The sequence below is a fragment of the Vulpes vulpes genome, chromosome 3 (genome assembly GCF_048418805.1).
Source record: "Vulpes vulpes isolate BD-2025 chromosome 3, VulVul3, whole genome shotgun sequence".
NCBI classification, from domain to species: domain Eukaryota; kingdom Metazoa; phylum Chordata; class Mammalia; order Carnivora; family Canidae; genus Vulpes; species Vulpes vulpes.
Window position 1 is genome coordinate 99798363 of NC_132782.1, and position 24728 is coordinate 99823090.

General features: G+C 41.2%; 1 protein-coding gene across 4 annotated transcripts in view; it reads right to left on the bottom strand.

The window, feature by feature from the left end:
• Nucleotides 1-20478, bottom strand: part of LOC112923379 (acyl-coenzyme A synthetase ACSM2A, mitochondrial-like) — a 33093-nt gene extending 12615 nt beyond the window's left edge. For 2 of the 4 annotated variants that reach the window (XM_072753713.1, XM_026003217.2), the window contains exons 1-5: nt 17883-18224; nt 16726-16910; nt 6069-6279; nt 2876-3083; nt 1491-1634 (exon numbers count right to left, since the gene is read on the bottom strand). In XM_072753713.1, coding sequence (XP_072609814.1) covers nt 1491-1634; nt 2876-3083; nt 6069-6279; nt 16726-16910; nt 17883-17931 — 797 coding nt within the window. In that variant the 5' untranslated portion in view covers nt 17932-18224. Of the gene's footprint in view, nt 1-1490; nt 1635-2875; nt 3084-6068; nt 6280-16725; nt 16911-17882; nt 18849-20339 lie in introns of those variants that run through there. The other 2 variants (XM_026003216.2, XM_026003215.2) reach the window with 2 other exon arrangements.
• Between the last annotated feature and the right edge of the window lie 4250 nt (nt 20479-24728).

Below are 24728 nucleotides of genomic sequence, written 5' to 3' on the forward strand. Positions count from 1 at the left end.
GTTATTATACAGGATGAAATGTATCTCTTTCTCTCTTCAGACCAGAATAAAAGTTGTTAGCCCTGTCTTAGAGCAAAAATGATTCAGGCTAGACACAAAGAACTTCCCTGTGCCTGGGAATCGTCACAGTCTCTTACTGAAGATAATTAATATTTTCATCTGTGTAGGGAAATTGTGTCCTATTGGGACCAAATTTTGAGGTGAGGGGTGGAAATTTAATATCTCACATTTAAGTAATTTGTCACTCCACCTTTTGGAAACTGCATTTTTACTATAGCTCTTCTATTAACTAATTTAATCTTCTGGCACTACAGGTTCATAGATGGGACATTTAAGTTTTTGAGATTTTTTTTGCATTAAAATATTTTTTCCAGTTCTAATAATAGACTTAACATGATAAGCAGGATATCCTGAAAAAAGAAAAGAAGACTCTGAATATCTCTTAGTATTATTGCACGACAACCTTGGCACAATATTTTCTGATTCCTTTGATGAGGTTGATATATAGCAAAAGGTAATTTTGAATTATATAATCTCAGATTACCTCATTACAGTTGACGCTTGAACAGTGTGGGTTTCAACTGCATGGGTCCACTTACATGCAGATTTTTTTCAGTAGAGTACATGTACTCTACATTTACACAATAGTGTAAATGTATTTTCTCTACCTTATGACTTTCTTAATAAAATGTTCTTTTCTCATGCTTACTTTATTGTAAGAATAGAGTATATATGCATATAACATACAAAATATGTTTACTATTTATGTTATTAATAGGGCTTCTGGTCAACAGTAGCCTATTAGTAGTTAAGTTTTGGACTCCTAACTCTGGGAAATGAACTAGGGGTGGTGGAAGGGGAGGAGGGCGGGGGGTGGTGGTGACTGGTTAGCAGGCACTGAGGGGGGCACTTGGCAGGATGAACACTGGGTGTTATTCTGTATGTTGGCAAATTGAACACCAATAAAAAATAAATTTATTATTAAAAAAAAAGTTTTGGAGTAGTCAAAAGTTATCCCTGGATTTTCAGCTACACAGGGGCCAATGCCCCTAACCCTTGTATTACTCAAGGGTATACTATAATCCAATTATAGCTTCTACCTCAACAGATTTGAAAAGTACTTTGATGCTGATATCCAAAATGCCCTCCTGGAATGTGGGTGGCATCAAAACAAAACCAGCATTCCAAGAACAAGATATAGATTGGACTGGGGGTGGGGATGCATATATACCCTGTGGTAATCCCATTAGACATATGGCTTAAAGTACTCAAAGCACTGAGTACTTGGAGATATCAAGTTATCCGAAACAAAAATCTCCCACCAAAGGTCACTAGATACCCAGCTTGCTACGTTATGCTCCCTCTTGCCCAACTTCTCAACTGTCTTTCTCAGAAGCACCAGATGGTAGCCCATTCAAAGAGAACCGTACTTGAGCTTGGTTAATTCTCAAGCCCTGTAGTTCTCTGTAGAGAGAAAGGTTTTCTCTTACCCAATATCCATTTTGGCCTTCATGCCCAGGCTTGAGTGGGAGTGTTCCGCCATCTTGGGAAGGCCAGTAGTCCCACTGGTGAAGTAGATGGCAGCTGCTTCTTGGCTTCCAGTCTCTACACAGCAATGAGTGGTAGATGCTTCTCTGACAAAGACACAGGTTGTCACATTCTCAGATGCTCTCTGGACACCAGATGTCCTGGCGACTCATCTCTTCTCACATTCCCCCATACTGGCAAGGGCAAGTCAGCCAATGCACTTCAGAAGGTGTGCTTATGAATGGTTAAGATCAAGGGATTCTGACTCAGTCACACTTGGACTCAAATGCCACTGAAATGTGGCACTCTAACTATGTGACTTTGGACTATTTCACTTCTCTGAGTGAAACTTTCTATATCTGTGAAATATCATCAATAATACCCATCTCATAGAGTTACTGAGAAAACTAACTGTAACACAAAGAAAATGTGTTATTCAGCAAAAACTCAATAAATGTTAATCTGATTGTTGTTAGGAGCCCTTGCATGATACCAGGTAAATAGTAGGTGCTCATTTAGTTTTAGTTTTTGCAATACAACGTCTTCTGTTCCCTTGACCTCCCTCTCTTGAGCATCTCCTCTAGTGTCCCAATTTCAAGTCATTAAAAGCTGGTTGCATGTTGTCTCCTTCTGACAGTTATCATTAAAATAATGATGTTAGAGAAAGCTTTTGTTCCCCCTAAGGGTTTCCTAAGATCTATTTCTCTAATGGAAGGGAGTCCAGACATGTAACAGGGAAACTCATTCTTCCAGCCAAGCTTGCCATACGCTGTTGGAAGGACTCAGAGTTCTCTGCTTTAGAAACCTAGCTGAGATATGCAGAGGGTGAGAGAGGATATTCAGTATATCAGCCTCCTCTCTATTTTACCTCATATGCTATTGGCCTCACCTCTGATTCCTGCCAGGTTTGCAGTAAACAGCGCTGAACATTTCAATACACTTGGTAGTGCTTCTGGTGTGGACTATGGGTGATTCACTTTGTACCCTAGGATTTCTCTGTTGCCATCGTGGGATGAGACTCCAAGCCTGCTCTGTATGCATGCATGTGGGATGATACCCCCATCCCCTGTACAACTCTCTACCAATGGGGTTAGGTGCTAATGGCCCAATTTTTGTCAGCCCTTCATTGGATAATCCTGAGAGGCATTCTGTGAGGTCCCTGCAGATCAAGCCCACTTATCCCATGCAGTGACTTGATAATAAACTCTTAAATTAGCTTTTCCTTCTTCACTGCTTCACACTCCCCAGTCCCATGGTCTGTTCCCTGGATCTCCCAAATAAAGCACCTGCTCATAAGTTCAGTTTCTACCTTTGGTGAAAACACAGGCTGAGACATATAAATACTCACCGTAGTAGTGTCCTAAAGTCTAGCCACCCATCCCGGCTTTTCTCAGACACCAGTAGCTTCGTTTTCAGAGAAGGGCAGTCAGAGGCTATGGTGTCCACTAATTGGGCCACTTCATCCCCAGCCATGATGGCCCTGGCTTTAGACACCTGCAGCCTATAGAGAATGTCCTTGGTTCTCATTTGGATAGTCCCGGGAATGAAGACGAGGCCTAGAGAAGCCAAATGTCTTAGAGAGAACTGGGAAGGAGGGTTATTTTCTGCCCTAGAAAAGCCTGATGTAAACAACCAGTGGGGAACAAATGGGGAAAGAGAGGTTGGAGAAGGGGTGACCAATGGGTGATATCAATAACAAGGCATCCAAAGTCAGAGAGAGATTTTAACACATATTTCCTGGGGGTGTTAGAACTATAAGGCGTCTCCCAGGACTACAGAAACTGAGTTGCCTGATATGCCATGGACAGTCTAACACACACACATACACACACAGTGCCCTAAAGGAGTTTCCTGTTTCAAAAGACTTTCACACAGTAATTAAACTAAGGAAAGGCACTTGAAATTTCTCCATCCTGCAATGCAGGTCCTGTTCTAGGGCCTGGTTACTTCTCCAAAACCTGGAACACTGAATTTTCTTGGGGAAGACAGCTCTTGGTTTTCTGTTTTTGTTACCTATCTTAATGAGACTCACGTAATTTTGTTTATTCTTTGGACAATAACTAGACTTACAGTTCACCATTCACAGAGATGATTTCACACGTTCCTCCTGATGGAACAGCTTTTACCCCTGGTTCACTTTCTTCTCATTCTTAACACTTCAGGATCCATATTGCAGATCTGTTAACCATCTCCGGTGTATCTCCAGCATGATGGCCATGTTGAGTCAGGGACACAGACTAACCTCTCCCTCACTGACTTCTCCTTCCCGTAATCTCTTAGTGCATCATCTTCCTTGTGGGGCCTCAAAGGCCTACAGTTGTTTCTACTTCCTCTGATTACTCCTACGTCTTGATCACACTTACATCTTCCACCTTATTTATGAGAATACCTGTTATGTGTGAGGGAGGCCAGGATGGGTAGGGTGAGAATGAGGGTAGGTTGTACAGGAGTTTCTGTGACTCTTTCTTACACCTCCTTTCATATCTAAAGGTTGATGATTCTTGAATTTCTGGCTCCATCTCAGATGTTGTGCCCTTCAATGCAACTTCTCACTTCCCATCCCTTTTCTTTTTCTCATACATATTTTTGATTGAGATATAATTGAAATATAACAGTGTATTAGTTTTAGGGGTACCACATAATAATTTGATATATGGATATATTAATGAAATGATTACCATTCTAAGTTAACATCTATCACCACACATAATTACATTTTTTTTCTGGCGATAACAAATTTTAAGATCTACTCTCTTATGGGGAAAATTAACAAGGCAGGAAACCACAAATGTTGGAGAGGATGCGGAGAAAAGGGAACCCTCTTACACTGTTGGTGAGAATGTGAACTGGTGCAGCTACTCTGGAAAACTGTGTGGAGGTTCCTCAAAGAGTTAAAAATAGACCTGCCCTACAACCCAGCAATTGCCCTGCTGGGGATTTACCCCAAAGATACAGATGCAATGAAACGCTGGGACACCTGCACCCCGATGTTTCTAGCAGCAATGTCCACAATAGCCAAACTGTGGAAGGAGCCTCGGTGTCCATCGAAAGATGAATGGATAAAGAAGATGTGGTTTATGTATACTATGGAATATTACTCAGCCATTAGAAATGACAGGTACCCACCACATGCTTCAACGTGGATGGAACTGGAGAGTATTATGCTGAGTGAAGTAAGTCAATTGGAGAAGGACAAACATTATATGGTCTTATTCATTTGGGGAATATAAATGATAGTGAAAGGGAACAGAAGGGAAGGGAGAAGAAATGGGTGGGAAATATCAGAAAGGGAGACAGAACATGGAAGACTCCTAACTCTGGGAAACGAACTAGGGGTGGTGGAAGGGGAGGAGGGCGGGGGTGGGGGTGAATGGGTGACGGGCACTGAGGGGTCACTTGACGGGATGAGCACTGGGTGTTATTCTGTATGTTGGCAAATTGAACACCAATAAAAAATAAATTTATTATTAAATAAACTACTCTCTTAGTGACTTTCGAATACACAATACAGTTCCCATGCTGTACATTACATTCTCCGGATGTTATGTTATAACTGGAACTTCTCATCCCTTCTTGAAAACCCACACCTCCTCTTGCCCTCCTTCATCCTATCAATATGCACCATCCAGGGTGACCCCTAAGGAACAAAGTATGATCATGTCACTCAATCCATCCATGCTTTTCCATTCCTCACTAGATAAGGATGCAAACCCCTCACCATGGCCCCCAGGACACTTCCCATCTTTCCAGGGTCACTTGCCACTACTTTATCTTTGCTGCCTCTAAACATGCAGCTATCCTTTCAGTTTTTTGCATAACTTGCAAGGTTTCTTCCTCTCTGTGCTGTTTTCTCTGCTTGGGGCATTCCTCTCTGCATCTTCTTCTGGCTGAATCCCACTTATCCTTCAGATCCTAGCCCAAATATCACTCCACTGAGACTTCAGCGGCCCCCTCAGATTTTATAATATCCCCTCAGATTTTATAATAGCGGTTGGCAAAATTTTTCTGCAAAGAGCCGAACAGTAGGTATTGTAGGCCTTGTGGGCCAGATGCTCTCTGTACTAACCACTCAATCTGCCATTTTAGCACAAAATCAGCTACAGACAATACATAAACAGGACATGGCTGTGTTAAAAAAAAAACCCTCTATTTGCAAAAACAAGCTGCAGACCAGATTTGGTCTATAGGTCATAGTTTGCCAACTTTTTTCTTCCAATAGCTTCTTATGAAATTCTTGTGCCACTTATCAAAATTGTGATTAAATAATTATGTGTGCAATTAATAGTTTAAAGTTATCTCTCTCCAAATCTCTTTAAGCCCCATGAATTTATATTCCATGTTTTGTTTACTGTATTAGCAACCTCTAGCACAGTGCTTGGTGCAGTTTACTTAAATAATTGGAAGAAGGGTTGTATTTCCATATGAGGAGAGACAGCATGCTATGTAGAGGGGGCATCTTTTGGGAGGGGGAGGTGGTGGAATTTCTTTGACATCAGCTTCACCAGGGAAATAGTAATCAGGCCGGGTGGTCATTTACCAACCTGCTCGCATGCAGCCCAGGGTCACTAGCCACCACTCAGGCACTCGGGGCAGCACCATCACCACACGGTCCCCACGCTGCAGGCTACATGCCCCTGAAAGGACATTGGCTGCCTGCTGGCTGAGTTCACTCAGTTGGCTGAAGTTCCACACTATTTCATTTCCATCACCGCTCACCCACCATAGGGCTGGGCCTGGAGGTCGCTTGCCAGCCTGAAGAATGAGAACACCTGCTGATCAGGGTGCGCTGGCTCACAAGCATGTAGAATAAATCCTGTCTTGGAATTGTCACATCAATGCTTAGTAAACTTTTTGATCTCAGGACCATTATACACTCCAAAGAGCTTTCATTTATATGGCTTTTTTCTATCCATATTTACTATATTAGAAATTGAGAAATTTTACAAATGTGTACTTTTACAAATAACAGTAACAAGCCATTATATCTTACCACAAATATGTTTCAATGAAGAGTGTGTACTTTCTAAAACAAAAGAAAGTGGCTTTGTTTCACATTTTTTCAAGTCTTTTTATCACCTTTAGCACCTTCCTTAATAGAAGACGGTTGGATTCTGGTATCTGTTTCTATCACTTTCTTTCTTTTCACCTGCTATGTATATATTCTCTGGAAAATACCACTGTGTACTTGTCAGAGTATGACAGCAAAAAAGGCAGATGTTATTTATCTTAGATTTATTTGCTTGTTATCCTCCCTCTATTTATGTATATATTTTTGTTTTTCAATTATGGTCAAATATACATACCATAAAATCTATCATTTCAATCATTTTTAAGTGTACTGTTCAGTGGTAATAAGTGTATTTGTATTACTGTGCAATTATCACCACCATCCATCTTTCTCATCTTTCTGGATGGAAACTCTATCCCTATTATACAAGAAATCCCCAGTTCACCCTCATCCCAGCCCCTGGCAACCAGCATTCTACTTTCTGTCTCTATGAATTTGACTGCTCTAGGAACCTCATATAAATGGAACCATACATTTGTCCTCTGACTGGTTTATTTCACTTAGCCTAAAATTTCAAGGTTCATCCTTGTAGCATACAATGGAAATTTCATTTTTTAAAAGACTGAACAATATTCCATTATATGGATGTGCCACATTCTGTTGAATGTACAAATTCATTCATTTACTGACCCTACCTTTTGGCTATTGTGAATAATCCTGCTATGAACATGAGTGTAAAAATATCTTTCCAAGACCTTTTCAAGACCCTGCTTTTCATTTTCATCCATTTCCATGTATTTATTAATTTCTTCTTTGATCTCCTGGTTGACCCATTCATTGTTTAGTAGCATATTGTTTAACATCCATGTATTTGTGGTCTTTCCAAATTTTTTTCTCGTGGTTGAATTCAAGTTTCAGTGTTGTGGTGAGAACATAGGCATGGTATGATCTGTCTTCTTGAGGAGCTGCCCCACTGTTTCACATGGAAACCATACCATTTACAAACCCACTGGTAATGCACAAGGATTCCAATTTGTCTTAGCTTTGTTCTGAAATAGTTTTGATTTCACAGATTGCCCTGAAAGAATCTCAGGTATCCTCCAGGATTCCATACCATAATTTGAGATCAGAACTACAAAGTCAAAGATAAAATTTAATATTAATCGTGTTAGATATTTCAAAATTCCTCATAGTTGCATCATTTTGCACTTTGACAAGTAAGGTGTAAAAGTGTCATTTTTCTCATAGTCCTGTCAACAGAGCATGTTGTCAAATTTCTGTATTTAACTAAATGGTAGGTAAAAATATTATTTCAGTAAAACTTTATATCACTCTTATTATGAGGGGGGGTTAATTATTTTTTCTTATATTTAAGGGCCATTTGAGTTCACATTTTTTATAAAGATTTTGTTTTTAAATTAATCTCTATGCCTAATATGGGGCTTGAACTCACAACCCCAAGATCAAGAGTCACATGCTCTACCAACTGAGCCAGCCAGGCACCCCGGGATTCACTTTTCTGTAAACTGTCCACTCATACACCTTGCCCACTTGTACATTTGGTTGTATCTCTTTATTTTTGATTTCTAGGAGCTCTTTTTCTGTTGGGAATATTAACTCTTATGGTGTCATAGGAGTTTAATATCTTCCCCTGATTGTCATTCATTTCTTTATTTTACTTATGGTATTGCTTGTCAATGTAGTGGGTTTTTTTTATATTTATGTAGCTAATTTATTAAATCATTTCTTTTATGGATTCAGAATTCTGAATCATGGTAGTAAAGACCTTCTTCATTATTCTAAGGAGATATAACTTTTAAAGAAAAGCCAGAAACCTAAATTTTTATCTGAAAAATTTCAATTTTAAAATTTTGACTTAGGGGGCAGGGCAAGATGGCAGAGGAGTAGGGTCCTCAACTCACCTGGTCCCACCAACTTACCTAGATAACTTTCAAAACATCCTGAACACCTACGAATTCGACCTGATATTTAAAGAGAGAACAGCTGGAACGTTACAGAGAGAAGGGTTTTCACTTCTAGCAAGGTAGGAGGGTGTAAAAAAATAAAATAAAAAAGAATCAAGTGGGGGAAGGGCACTGCGAGATGCCCAGCTAAGGCCAGGTAGTGAGAGCCTCTGGGACAGGAAAGCCCAGCCCCAGAGAAGCAGGAACTTTAAAAATCCACACCGATTCTTCCCAGAAGGAAAAGTGCTCATCAGGGAAATTGAGCAGAATCACAGGGGGGCAGTGAAGCCTCCAGTTTCCCAGAGTCGCCAATAGAGGAAGTGTGCCCAGGGGAGAGCGCACCACAAACCGTGGGTTGATCTTGGTAAAGGGCTGGAGTGCACCTGGCGGGGCATCTGGGAGAAGTCCATCGGTTAGGCAGGCTGTTCTGGATGGAGGGGTCTGCTCTCTGCTGCCTTCGGGAGATGCGGGACCCAAAAGCACTATTCCAGCAGCACAGGGTCCTGGATTCCAGGGTGCTGGGGGACACAGCCCATGATTCCTCACCCCCCAGGACAGGCGGAGATGGGGAAGGCACAGGAGAGCAAGGACTCTCCTGCTGCTGGGCGCCCCCAAGCTGTGCAGATCAAGGCCCCCCACCAGCCCGGGAGCTTCTAGGCCAGTGCGGACTGGGAGACTGCATTAGTTACCGTAGGGAGCGGACTCCAGAGCTGGAGACCTGGCTCCGCTATTGTCGTTGCTCCTCCTTGTTTCACCACGTGCCTGGGAGAGGTGGGGCCACCAGAGAGCAGGGGCCTCACAGGATAAACAGCTCCCACTGAGCCCAGCACCCAGAAGGGGGGGCATCTCCCCCAGGTACACACACCTGAGAATCAGCGCAGCAGACCCCTTCCCCAGGAGAACTGCTGGAAGAACAGGGGAAGAGCAAGTTCTTGACCAAGCAGTGCTGGAAAGCTCCCGGAAAAGTCAAGGGATTTAGTATATAGAACAAGAGGGCACCCTCCCTTACCCTCCTTTTACCAGTACAACTCATTTTTATATCAGACTAAAAATTTCCAATATATTTTCTCTTTTCCCACCTTAACTACAATATTTTACCACCTCTTCATTTTTAAGTTTCTGTCCTTTTGACTTTCATATTTCTACAATTACACGTCCTAGATATATTTTCCACTACTAGATTCCCTTCAACATAATCAATTCAATTTTAGGAGAAAAAGGAGATTTGTGTGTGTGTGTGTGTGTGTGTGTATGTTTTGTTTTTTCTGCCTCATTTTGTTCTACAATGGCAAATGTTAATACCTTTTAAAACATAACCAGCATGCACCCAGCACCAAGTGATATACCATACTGGTTCATTCTGTGAGATTATATTCTCTCTTCATTCCCATTCTACCCCCCTCTTTTATCTCATTTATCTTTTGGTGGTCAATGTTGGGGATTTCTACTGTATTGCTGGTTTATATAAATTTGGGACGGAGCCTCTTCTAACCCAAAGAACTTAATACACTCAAGTTCAGGTAGACTACATTCTCCCTCCACTACAACTTCTTCACCATCTCCCAGTTCCCCACCCTTTTTTCTTTCTTCTCTTTTTTTCCCTCTTTACTTTTGCTTTTTTATCTTCTTTTTTTTTCTTTTTCTTTGGATTTCTTGGCCTTGTATATTTTACTACTTCGCTTTAAAATTTGTTTTTCACTTTAGTGGTCCTTTTGTTATATTTCTTTCTGATCTTTGTTTTCATTTTCTGGTCTCTGACCTCATCAGAATCATCTAGGGTGAAATTTGCTTAGGGTAATACATGTGCTTAGGCTGTGGTTGATATTCTAGACTCAGGCCACTCATAGACCACTCCTCACTGAACAAAATGACTAGAAGGAAGAATTCACCACAAAAGAAAGCAGAAACAGTACTACTGTCACAGAATTAAGAATATGGATTACAATTTGATGTCAGAAAGCCAATTCAGAAGCACAATTATAAAGCTACTGATGGTTCTGGAAAAAGCATAAAGGATTCTAGAGACTTCATGACTGCAGAATTTAGATCTAATCGGGCTGAAATAAAAAAATCAATGAAATGAGATGCAATCCAAACTGGAGGTCCTAACCACGAGGGTTAATGAGGTGGGAAGAAAGAGTGAGTGGCATAGAAGACAAGTTGATTGCAAGGAAGGAAGCTGAGGAAAAAGGAGAAAAAACAATTCTGAGACACCATGAGGAAAGGTTAAGGGAAATAAATTATAGCCTCAAAAGAAAGAATCTATGTATAATTGGGGAAATGCAGAGAGGGACAGAGGGACAGAAAGCATATTTGAACAAATCATAGCTGAGAATTTCCCTAATTTGGGGAGGGAAACAGGCATTCAGATTCAGGAGATAGAAAGTACCCCCCCACACCCAGAATCAGTAAAACCGTTCAACACCTCAACATATAATAGTGAAACTTGCAAATTCCAAAGATAAAGAGAAAATCCTTAAAGCAATGAGAGACAAGAGATCCCTAACTTATATGGGGAGAAATATTCGACTAACAGCTGACCTTTCTGCAGAGACCTTGCAGGCCAGAAAGGGCTGGCAGGAATATTCAGGGTCCTAAATGAGAAGAACCTGCAGCCAAGAATACTTTATCCAGCAAAGCTCTCATTCAGAATAGAAGGAGAGATAAAGAGCTTACAAGATAGGCAGAAACTGAAAGAATATGTGACCAGAAAATCAGCTCTGCAAAAAATATTAAGAGGGACCCTGAAAGAGAAAGAGGAAGCCCAAAGAAATAACCCAGAAAAACAGGGACTGAATAGGTATTATGATTAAACTAAATTCATATATTTTGGGGGGATGGAGAGTTACATTAAAAAAAATCCCACAGTGACATGATTTCATGCTCCATAAGCACAGAGAGGTAACACTGCTATAATTATAAACTGAGAATATACTTACACTTAACTTTCAGGGCAAGTTTTGCAGGGTATACATGGGCTGAATCATAATTAGAAGTCTGATGTGGGTGAATGGTGGCATAATCTGAACTTGTTGGCTTTCTCACCACTACTTATTGACCTAATTATTCACAAAAGCTCCCACACTTATGAAAATTTAATAGGAAAAATCCTACTCATCCTGCCTCTATAAGCTTAACTGTCATTTGCCACTTTTTAAATCCACATTAATTTAAAATATAACCTGGCCTCACACCCTTGAGATGTGACTTATTTAAATTAAGCATACTTAAGTAGTGATATTCTTTTTTTTATTGGAGTTCAATTTGCCAACATATAGCATATCACCCAGTGCTCATCCTGTCAAGTGCCCCCCTCAGTGCCTGTCACCCAGTCACCCCAACCCCCTGCCCACCTCCCTTTCCACTACCCCTTGTTCATCTCCTAGAGTTAGGTATCTCTCATGTTCTGTCACCCTTACTGATATTTTCACTCATTTCTCTCTTTTCCCCTTTATTCCTCTTTGAATAGTAACTGTGAATGTGAATGGACTAAATGATCCCATCAAAAGATGCAGGGTTTCAAACTGGATAAAAAAGAAAGATCCATCTATTTGCCGTCCACAAGAGACTCATTTTAGATCAAGGATATCTCCATCCTGAAAATGAAAGGTTGGAGAACCATTTACCATTCAAATGGTCCTCAAAAGAGTATTATACTGAGTGAAATAAATCAATCAGAGAAGGACAAACATTATATGGTCTCATTCATTTGGGGAATATAAAAAATAGTGAAAGGGAATAAAGGGGAAAGGAGAAAAAACGAGTGGGAAATATCAGAAAGGAAGACAGAACATGAGAGACTCCTAACTCTTGGAAATGAACAAGAGGTGGGTGAAAGGGAAGAGGGCTGGGGGTGGGGGTGACTGGGTGATGGGCACTGAGGGGGGCACTTGGAAAGATGAGCACTGGGTGTTATGCTATATGTTGGCAAATTGAACTCCAATAAAAAATTAAAAAAAAAAAAACAAATGGTCCTCAAAAGGAAGCTGGGGTAGCCATCCTCATATCAGATTAATTAATGTTTATGCCAAAGATTGTGGTAAAACATGAAGAGGGACACTATATCATACTTCAAGGGTCTATCCAACAAGAGGACCTAACAAGCATGAATCTTTATGCCCCTAATGTGGGAGCTGCCAAGTATATCAATCAATTAATAACCAAAGTAAAGACATACCTAGATAATAATACATTAATAGGAGGAGACTTCAACATGGCACTTTCAGCAAATGACAGATATGCTCAGCACAACATCACCAAAGAAACCAGAGCCTTAAATGACACACTGGACCAGATGGATTTCACAGATATATACAGAACTTTCCATCCGAACACAACTGAATACACATTCTTCTCAAGTGCATATAGAACTTTCTCCAGAATAGACCACTGGGTCACAAATCAGGGCTCAAGTGATACCAAAAGATTGGGATTGTCCCCTGCATATTTTCAGACCACAATGCTTTGAAACTAGAAATCAATCACAAGAAGAAAATTGGAGGAAAGTCAAACACATGGAGGTTAAAGAGAAACCTACTAAAAGATGAATGGGTTAACCAGAAAATTAGAGAAGAATTTTAAAAATTCATGGAAATTAGTGAAAATTAAAATATGACAGTTCAAAAATATTTGGGATACAGCAAAAGCAATTCTTAGAGAGAAACACATCGCAGTACAAGCCTCCCTGAAAAAATTGGAAAGAACTCAAATACACAAGCTAACTGCACACCCAAAGGAACTGGAGAAAGAACAGGAAATAAAACTTACACCAGGCAGAAAGGAGAGTTAATAAAGATTGGGGCAGAACTCAATGAAATAGAGACCAGAAGAATTGTAGAACAGATCAACAAAACCAGGAGTTGGTTTTTTGAAAGAATTATTAAGATAGATAAACCATTAGCTAGCCTTGTTAAAAAAAAAGAGAGAGAGAAAGACTCAATAAAATCATGAATGAGAGAGGAGACATCACTACCAATACCAAGGAAATACACAATATTTTAAAAATGTATTATGTGCAGCTACATGCCAATAATTAGGCAGTCTAGAAGAAATGGACGCATTTTGGAAAAAAAAAAAAACCCACAGATTTCCAAAACTGGAACAGGAAAGAATTGGAAACCTGGAAAGGCCAATCACCAGGGAGGAAATTGAAGCAGTCATCAAAAACCTCCCAAGATACAAAAGTCCAGGGCCAGATGGCTTTCCAGGGGAATTCTACCAAACGTTTAAAGAAGAAACAATACCTATTCTACTAAAGCTGTTCTAAAAGAGAGAAAGGGGCGGAATACTTCCAAACTCATTTTATGAGGCATCATAAGCATCCTCATAGCAATCCATAAAGACCCCACCAAAAATAAGAAATATGGACCAATATTCCTGATGAACACAGGTGCAAAAATTCTCAACAAGATCCTAGCCAATAGGATCCAACAGTACATTAAGAAAATTATTCACCATGACCAAGTGAGATTAATCCCTGGGATGCAAGGTTGGTTCAACACTCATAAAGCAATCAACGTGATAGATCATACCAACAAGGGAAAAAACAAGAACCATATTATCCCCTCAATAGATGCAGAGAATGCATTTGATAAAATACAGCATCCATTCCTGACCAAAACTCTTTAGAGTGTAGGGATAGAGGGAACATTCCTCAGCATCTTAAATGCCATCTATGAAAAGCCCACAACAAATATCATTCTCAATGGGTAAACACTGAGAGCCTTTCCCCTAAGATCAGGAACATGACAGGGATGTTCACTCTCACCACCGCTATTCAACATAGTAGTAGAAGTCCTAGCCTCAACAATTAGACAAGAAAAAGAAATAAAGGGCCTTCAAATTGGCAAAGAAGAAGTCAAACTCTCCCTCTCCACAGATGACATGATACTGTACATAGAAAACCCAAAATACTATATCCCAAGATTGCCAGAATTCATACAGGAATTGCGCAATGTGGAAGGATACAAAATCAAAATCAATGCCCAGAAATGGGTGGGCATTACTATACACTAACAATGAGACTGAGGAAAGAGAAAGAGAGGGAATAAATCCCATTTACAACTGCACCAAAAGCATAAGATACCGTGGGATAAACCTAACCAAAGTAGTAAAGGATCTATACCCTAAAAACTATAGAACTCTTTTGAAAGAAATTGAGGAAGACACAAAGAGATGGAAAAACATTCCATGCTCGTGGATTGGAAGAATTAATATTGTGAAAATGTCTGTGCTACCCAGGGCAATTTGCACATTCATTGCAATTCCTATCAAAATGCCATGGACTTTCTTCAGAGAGTTGGCACAAATCATTTTAAGATTTGTGTGGAGTCAGAAAAGTCCTGAAATAGCCAGGGGAATATTGAAAAAGAAAACCAGAGCCAGGGACATCACAATGACGGATGTCAAGTTCGACTACAAAACTGCGACCATCAAGACAGTATAGTCCTAGCACAAAAACAGACACATAGGCCAATGGAAGAGAACAGTGAACCCTGAAATGTGCCCTCAACATTATGGTCAACTAATAATTGACAAAGCAGGAGAGACTATCCACTGGAAAAATGACAGTCTCTTCAATAAATGGTGCTGGGAAAATTGGACAGCCTCGTGCAGAAGAATGAAACTACACAACTCTCTTACACTATATACAAAGATAAACTCAAAATGTATGAAAGATCTAAATGTGAGACAAGAATCCATCAAATCAAAAAAAATCAAAAAATAAAATAAAAAACAGAATCTATCAAATCCTAGAGGAGAACACAGGCAACACCCCTTTTGAACTTGGCCACAGAAACTTCTTGCAAGATACATCTATCAAGGCAGAGGAAACCTATGCAAAAATGAACTACTGGGACTTAATCAAGATAAGAAGCTTCTGTTTTTTACAGCAAAAGAAACAGTCAAGAGAACTAAAAGAACCTACAGAATGGGAGAAGATATTTGCAAATGACATATCAGATAAAGGGCTAGTTTCCAAGATCTATAAAGAACTTATTAAACTCAACTCCCAAGAAACAAACAATCCAATCAAGAAATGGGCAAAAGACATGAACAGAAATCTCACAGAGGAAGACAGAGATATGGCCAACAAGCACATGAGAAAATACTCTGGATCACTTGTCATCAGGGAAATACAAATCCAAACCACAATGAGATACCGCCTCACACCAGTGAGAATAGGGAAAATTAACAGGGCAGGAAACCACAAATGTTGGAGAGGATGTGGAGAAAGGGGAACCCTCTTGCACTGTTGGTGGGAATGAGAACCTGTGCAGCCACTCTGGAAATCTGTGTGGAGGTTCCTCAAAGACTTAAAAATAGATCTGCCCTACCACGTAGCAATTGCCCTGCTTGGGACACTCGAATGAAATTATACATAAACAAACGAAAAGGAAAAAAATGTTGACTTATTACTACGAATTTTTTCAGAGTTCCCTGCACCATGGGCCATCTTCCTCTAGAGGCCCAGCATTTGTGATCTGCACATCAAGGCTGTGTCATGGGACCTCAAGTCAACATTGTGGTATGACTCCCTTTGATTGCCATGTTCCACCTCTTCCCATATACTAGCCAGGAAATCATCTTCCATGCTCCAGAAAGGTGCACAGAATGTCAGGTGAAGGCAGTAGCAGGATTGGCAATGAATGGGGTGGAATTCTAGAAGTCCAGGGAGGGAAAGACACAAAAATTTCCACATTGCTTTGTTTCTCTGATGTCTCATGATGGAGCCCTTTGAATAATCTCTGCCTATTGGTCACCCTGCTTACACACCCCTAATGACAAGAACCCATACTTTTCTGAGAAGACTGACTCAACCTTTGGTCAGGGCTGATTTTGTCTTACTAAACTCAAATCTACTTTCTCTATGATGACAGCCCCCTTCTCCTGTTTTACCCTGGGAGGTTACAACAGATCATGTATGTATTGGCAACTGTCTGTTGGCTGTCTGGGGCAGGGTGGGGAGGTGTTCCAGATTGATCTATTTGGGCCATGGTGGGGACGTGTTCCAGATTGATCTACCTGGTACCAGCCCCCGGAGGCTCTTTTCTGCCAACCCCATACTCTCTTGCTCCTACTTATGCTGCCTTCATGTAAAATGGACAAATTATTCATCGCTCATCATAGTATTTGACATATTCATTGACTCAATGAATATTTATGGAATGAGTAGATGAATCAATCAACTTTGTTCAGTTTTTTGCCCTTTTTCTACCCCATTACCTTCTCCATGCCAGCCCAGTGATCGATCACATCACTAGCGAAGTTAAACTTGGGAGGGACCTCCTGGTGACCCCACTGCAGGGATGCCAGTTGCTTGGTATGGAGGCGGACAGTACGACTAGAGAGCTGGGTCCTCCATAGGATACAGAGCCTCTGGAGTTTCCGCAGCCAATACATGGTCACACCTGTGAAGCAAAAAGGTCACAGTGGTGAATCTTTCTGGCATAGACTGCTCTAGGTCAGCTGCTTAATGAGATTCATTGCAACCTTACAGGCTTCTTCCAGAAAAGATTTTGTGTTGGTTATGAGTAAATTGGCACTCAGCATTCAGTTCTGTTTCCCTCTGGTGTGCCATTCTCCAAAAGCACAATACCCAGTCCAAATTCTGCCTCTTTAACCCATCTGATAATTCTATAAACACCTAATTTCATGCAATAAATACCTCTGTGTTTAAAATAGTGTGGTGTGGTAGAATGAATTTTTTTCCCAACAATTGCCTGTTCCCTACAGTAGGATTTCATGTCCCCATTCATTTTTATATGACTTGCACAGTGCATGCTGGGAAAGAGATTGTATCTACCTCTCATTGACTTTGGCTTATTCATGGGATGTGCTTTGGTCAATGAGATGTGAGTAGATGAGACTGTGCAGCTGGTCAGGAACTCTTGCATTTCTGTTCTCTATTATAAGAATAGCATATCCCCAGCATATCTGGATGATAGCACATGTAGATCTGAGCTGAAACCTAACAGCCACAGCTAACACACAAGCCCATGAAAAAAAATATGTATGAGTATAAGCTCCTAGATGTTTGTTACTACAGTAAATACTGACTAATACAGGTAGCATCTATTTCCTTCAACTGAATCTTGACTGAGATAACCCCTTTTTCCCAGGCATACCTCAAAGCAATAAAAAACTTCATTAATAGTGTAAAGGATCTGTTATTTATTCTACTTATTAACAATAAGCAATTCTCTATGATTCATTAGTCTCTCAGGTGGTGATCTAAACCACCAATGGCTGGATCCATCCTTCATTGTCTAGGCAGCAGGAGCCAGAATGTTCAGGTCTCTGAACATTTGTGTCTCCTCTCCTATTTTCTACACAAACAAGTAAAGATATCCTACCAGCTCCTAGGTGGGAATATTTATTACCTTTGTACCTTCTGGTTCCTCTCTCTTTCCATGGGAGTCTTTTGCTCATTCTTCTGGCCTCACCTCCTCAGGCAGGCTTCCTTCCCTGACTACTATACAATTCTCACTCCCTTTGACTGTCCTTCTCCCAGCCACTCCAGTCCTTCTCTTTGCTATGCTAAAGATACTTTTCCTTTGCCCAGTGCTGCCTCCTCACTAAGACTTGGCCCTTTCAAGGTCCCTAGGGTTGCAGATTGCTTTTTCCTGGAGATTTTTACTCTCCTCCCTAGCCCTGACATCTAGAGACCATTTAGTGACCCATTAGATCACCATTACTGACAATGGTGCTTACCTGCAAAGTCCTTTGGGAAGTTTCTCCACGGATCTCTTGGTCCACCCTCCTCCTGTGGAAACCCCGCAGTCTTCATGGAGAGCACAGCTAATCATTAACTATGGATAACCCAAGACTTAGTTGGGGTGATGGCAGTCCTCCTGCTGTGCTTATGCAATGCACAACCCCAGAGCTTGGGGATCAGCAGGGACAGTTCTTTTAACACATGGGACAAAGAGCAGATTTATGCCCAGGACTGACAGCAAGTTCTAGATCCAACCAGGAAGAGAGAAACAGAGGTCCCATGGGCTTGATGTACTTTCTTTCACCTCCTTTCTTCACTTTCTCTTTTGATGATTCTGACGCATCTCCTTTGTCCACAGTCACTCCATACAAACTCTCACCCAATGTGGTAGCTTGAACACCAACGTCCTTGCTGATGACCCTCACACATGTCTCCAGCCTGGATCTCTCTGTTGCATCCCAATCTGCTTGACTTCTTCTCTTGGATAACTATGATGCATGTCAAACATACTTTGCCCAAATATTAAGAGAACTTAATATTCTCTGTCTCAGCAAATTATCCCACTCAACCTGCTGTCCTGTCCAACTCAATTAGTATTAGCTCTTCTGTAGCTCTGTTTGAGTCATTGGGTCTGAAAAACAAAGACCTTCCCAGGTCATTGAGGGGATAAGATGAAAACCCTGAGTGGAACAATACTTCCTTAAGGTCACACAGTAAGTCAATCTCAGACTCAGGGTTCGAACACTAACTTCCCAGTAGAATGGATCTCACCTGCCCACGCTGCTGACTGGCAGTGGATACTCAGACCCCAAGATAAGAGCTGAAAAGCAGGGATGCCTGGGTGGCTCAGTAGTTGAGCACCTGCCTTCAGCCCAGGGAGTGATCCTGGAGTCCTGGGATCGAGTTCCACATTGGGCTCCTTGTGGGGAGCCTGCTTCTCTCTCTGCCTCTCTCTCTCTCTCTCTCTCTCTCTCTCTCTGTGTGTCTCTCATGAATAAATAAATACAAATCTTAAAGAAAAAAAGGTGAAAAGCAGAGGGCTCTCAGCCTCTGAGACAAGCTGTTTTCCAGAAACACTCACCAAAGAGAAAAATTTTGCAGTTGAATAAGGGATTTTTGACATTACAGGTCCCCACAGATCCCATGTCCTCCCAGATGGAAAAAGTGCCCCAATGCACAGAGATTGCCTGTCTGCTCTCACTCTAGCTATTCCTCACGCCAAAGGTCCACTCTCCAAGAGTTAGTCTGTTGGAATGCTGACCAGCCATGGTTAATACACTAAAAGTGCCCCCACGACCAGCAGGGATTGGGGCTCCCTAAATGCAGAGGTCTCTGTTGGAGACATGAACTTTGGAAATGGAGATTCACAAGCCAGGGACAAAATAAGGGTGCCAGTTACTTGGCAATGAAGGCACGGTGACAGAGACCCACATCAGAAGACTTTTGAGGAAGCCAGAGGGCTTACAGACTGTAGAAGCCAGGATCCAAGGTGGGAGTCTGGGGAGACACACTTAGACAGGATACTAGAAGCAATTTGGTTCCTTTTTATGCTTTTCTCTGGGCAACCTAGAAACAGTATGGCTTGAAAAACCTGCTTATGTTGAGCAGCAGTCCTGTCCTGGGAAGAATTCCTCACCTACCCTGGGAAAATTCATAGGCTTCTACGAACCACCTAGCCCCTCTGTCCCTGAAGGTATCTGTCCTTTCTTAAATATCCCTGAAATAAGTAGTGCTAAATACCTCAGAGTCACACAGTCATAAGTCTCTTAATTCTCTGCCAAGAGGTTCTCCCTAGTGTCTGCCCTAAATGCCTCTTGCTGTTGCTATTCGGTGCCCTCTTGTCACTAACCTACAATGGGGCTTCAGAGTACCGGGAACAGGAAAGCACCTGGACAACTCTCTCCCTTCTATCCAGTGATTTCTTTTATCTTGATCACTCTGCCACAGAGGGGAGGGAAAACAGGACCCCAGCACATAGAAGCCTAAATCCTGCAGAACTAGGTAACGAGTTGCTGTCCCTTTCTAAGACTCTGTTAAAAGACTTTGAGAAATAGTTGTATCTACTTGGGAAAGGGAGATGATATTTTCTGAAGGAATTTGGTGGCATGAAATAAGAAGTTACCTCCTGGTGGGTTCCTAGGAATCTCAGGCTCTCTCCTGGTCTATGAGTCCCGGAGGATCAGCTATTCTTCCTGTTGTGTTCTTTATTGGGTGCCTAGTAGAGACATCCAAGCTGTTTACCTCTGCCTCATTTACTTCCCTGTCCTGGGGAGGGGCTACTGATTTTACCCCATCCCATCCATTTCTGCACAGCGCTAGTCTCCTTGCCTTACATATCTCTCTTCTGATGTCTGGATTTGTGCTTTCTCCTGCACCAGTAACCCCCTCTTCCCTGTATAAATACCCTTGGGTTCTATAGCTCCAGTGTTTAGCTACCTCTTTATCCATTACTATATAGTACAGCTATATAGAAGCTATAGAAGTTCATGAGGACCAATAACCCAAAGTCTATTTGGATTTGAATTTGGCTTCCTCTGGTACTGAGCTGTGTGCTTTTAAAGTTGTTACTCCTGTCCCAAATCTCAGTCTTCTCATTTGAAAATGGGGGATGGTCCTAGGAGACCATTTAGACATGTGAGGATTAAACTTGATAGTAGGCATCAAGCTGTTTAGGATACTTCTCGTAACGGGCACTAGAAACTGCTCATCTCAGCTGCTTCTGGAGAGAGGAAGTAGTTGGACTTTGAAACAGATCAAAATGGGCTTTTCTATTAAGTCACTCCAATTAAATTTTTATTTATGAAAGAGGACTTCAACCACCTACCTCCACTTTAACCTCCAACTGTACCTTCTAATGTTTAAATTCTTCTTTCCAGCTTACTTTTTAACTCAGGCAAAAGACCTTGTGGGCAAAGTATCCCCTGACTCAACTGAAACTACTCCCTCAAGCACTAATAAGGACTGCCCTGGTTTAGCAGGACCCGCAGGACTGACTCCAAGGCAATGATCCACCTGACCTTTACCTCCCCCTTGCCCAAACCCACTGACCTTTGGCCCACATTTTCCATATATAAGCCTGGAAATATTTTCCACACTTTGGAGATGGCCTTTGAGATGATAGTCTGCTGTCTTCCTGGTGTTGGCCTCACTGAAATAAATTCTTTCACATTCACCACCACTCCTCTCTCTGCCTTTGGAATGTGTCAGCAGTGAGTGGCCAAACACCAGTGGTCTGTTTGAGACCCTTGGGGCCAGGAGCTCTTGTACCCCTTAATCTCAGCTACATTTACTTGTTCAAAAAGAAATTAAAAGTTTTTTCTTAAAAAAATGCATTCTCATATAGTAAAACATTCAGCAAATTATAGCAAGCCTAGAATGGGAGACTTGGAGAATAGGCTCTGGACTCCACACACCTGGGATTCACTGACCATTCCTATTGATCGCCTACATGCAGCAGATCTGGGGAATGAGGAGTGTGGTTCTGGAATTGTAATTAGGATCCCACAGGTGGAAGGAAGCTCAAGAAAAAGTAATTTATCCTCTTAGAAATAGGGGCAAAAGAACCAACAGATCTGGTTGGTTTAGAAGTTCTGGAGCCAAGTACCCCTAGATAAGCCATGGAATATCATCTCCCCTGGAAATAGCTGGTTTTGCCAATTAGTCAACAGATACTTATTGACTGCTGCTCTCAGCTGGACACAAAGGTGACTGAAACAGATCTCTCCCAGTTTAGAGGCGAGATAGCTACTAACACAGAAGACGATTAGGTTCATTTTAGATGCTGCTAAGGTTAGGTCACAGGTCAAATCATGTCAAACCTCTTCTCAGTACTCACCAAACAAATTCCAGTTTCATGCCCAAGTGTTCACCACATTATCCAAGTTCCTGCATGGTCTTCACACAGGCTCCTGTCCCCTCTGGCTTGATGTTCTGTCCATTTACTGTGCCCTCCCAGACCCACTGGCACACCCTGCCTCCGTATTATTGCACCTGCTGTTTCTCCTCAGGCCACTCTCTCCCAAGTATCTGTAGATAACCCTCTCTCCTCCTTCAAATCTTTGCCAAAGATTTTTCTCACCTTCTCAGTGAAGCTAACCTTCACCACCTACTTCAAATGGCAATCTGTCTCTGAAGTGGTTCTCCCTCCTCCACCCTTATGCAGTATTACTTTTTCTGGAATACTCATCACTTTTTAACATATTATAAAATTTACTTATTCATTATTTCTTGCCTCTGTCTCCTCCCATTAGAATATAAAATACACGAGGAAGGAGATCTTTGCCTGTTTGGAAGTGATTTAGCTCGAGAACTTAGAACTGTATCTAGCATACAGTAGGTACTCAGGAAGTATTACAGTGCATGAGTAATGGCTACAAAGAAAAACACAGACTGCAGGTGTATGAAAAAAAAACCCACACCCTGAGTGAGTCTGGGCTGCAGAAGAGGAGCCATGTCTAAGCTGGATTTAAGTTTGGACTAAACATTTTAATGCCTGAAAACGAGGCATGAGAAGGAATAAAAAGATAAGGGATCTGTCCAAGGGTATACAGTCCTTTAGGTGAAGAAGAGAGAGAGTGGACATAGCGGGTCTGAATATCAGAGGCTTGGAGGGAAAAAACACAAAGCTATTGTCGACTATAGGCCATCAATCCCAGCCTACTCAGCATCTCCATTATTTCTGCCACCAAATGGTTAAGTAGAATAAACTGGGATCCCCAAAAAGATCCCTAAAATGGATGGCAGGGAAAGATTTGCAAGTGACTTAAAAGCTGAGCTTAGTACCATTGAGACCTCAGGCCCACAAGGCAAAGTGGGTGAACAAAGGGAACACTTCCTTACCCTACACACAAAAATAAATTAAAATAAATTAAAGACCTAAAGCCTGAAACCTGAAGCCATAAAAATCCTAGAAGAGGAAACAGGTAGTAACCTCTTTGATATCAGCTGTTGCAACTTTTTTCTACATATATCACTCAAGGCAAGGGAAACAAAATCAAAAGTAACCTATTGGGATTACATCAAAATAAAAAGCTTCTGGACAGCAAAGGAAAAAATCAACGAAACTAAAAAAGAACCTACTGAATGGGAGAAGATATTTGCGAATGACATGTCCCAAAAAGGGTTATTATCAAAAACACATAAAGGACTTTTAAAAATCAATACCTAAAATCAAATAATCCAATTGAAAATAGGCAGAAGACATGAGCAGATGTTTCTCCAAAGAAGACACCTAGTGGCCAACAGACACATGAAAAGATGCTCATCATCACTTACCATCAGGGAAATACAAATCAAAACTACAATGAGATATCTCTCACACCTGTCAGAATGGCTAAAATCAACAACACAAGAAACAGCAGGTGTTGGCAAGGATGTGGAAAAAAAAGGAAGCGGAACCCTCCTGCACTGTTGGTGGGAAAGCAAATAGGTGCAGCCACTATGGAAAACAGTATGAAGTTTCCTCAAAAAATTAAAAATACGGGGCAGCTCCGGTGGTGCAGTGGTTTAGCGCCACCTGCAGCCGGGGGTGTGATCCTGGAGACCCGGGATCTAGTCCCACGTCGGGCTTTCTGCATAGAGCCTCCTTCTCCCTCTGCCTGTGTCTCTGACTCTCTCTGACTCTGAATAAATAAATATAATCTTTTAAAAGAAATAAAAAATAGGACTACCTTAGGAACCAAAAATTGCACTACTGGGTATTACCTAAAGAATAAAACAACACTAATTCAAAGGGATACATGCACCCCTATGTTTATAGCTTCATTATATACAATAGCCAAGATGTGGAAGCACCCCAAGTGTCCACAGCTAGATGAATGGATAAAGAAGATGTGGGGTGTGTGCGTGTGTGTATTACTCTTTTATATATACATACATATAAAAAGGATGAATTTTGCCATTTGCAATGACATAGATAGAGCCAGATGAAATGGCAAGTGAAATAAGTCAATCAGAGAAAGACCAATACCACATGATTTCACTTAGATGTGGAATTTAAGAAACAAGCCAAAGAAGTAAAGGAAAAAAGAGAGGGGTGGGAGAGAGATAAACTGAGAAACACATTGTTTTTATATGTATATTTTTATTTTTTTATTTTATTTTTTGTAATAATAAATTTATTTTTTATTGGTGTTCAATTTGCCAACATACAGAATAACACCCAGTGCTCATCCTGTCAAGTGCCCCCCTCAGTGCATGCCACCCAGTCAACCCCACCCCCCGCCCTCCTCCCCGTCCACCACCCCTAGTTCATTTCCCAGAGTTAGGAGTCTTCCATGTTTTGTCTCCCTTTCTGATATTTCCTACCCATTTCTTCTCCCTTCCCCTCTATTCCCTTTCGCTATTATTTATATTCCCCAAATGAATGAGACCATATAATGTTTGTCCTTCTCGATTGACTTATTTCACTCAGCATAATACCCTCCAGTTCCATCCACATTGAGGTAAATGATGGGTATTTGTCATTTCTAATGGCTGAGTAATATTTCATTGTATACATAAACCACATCTT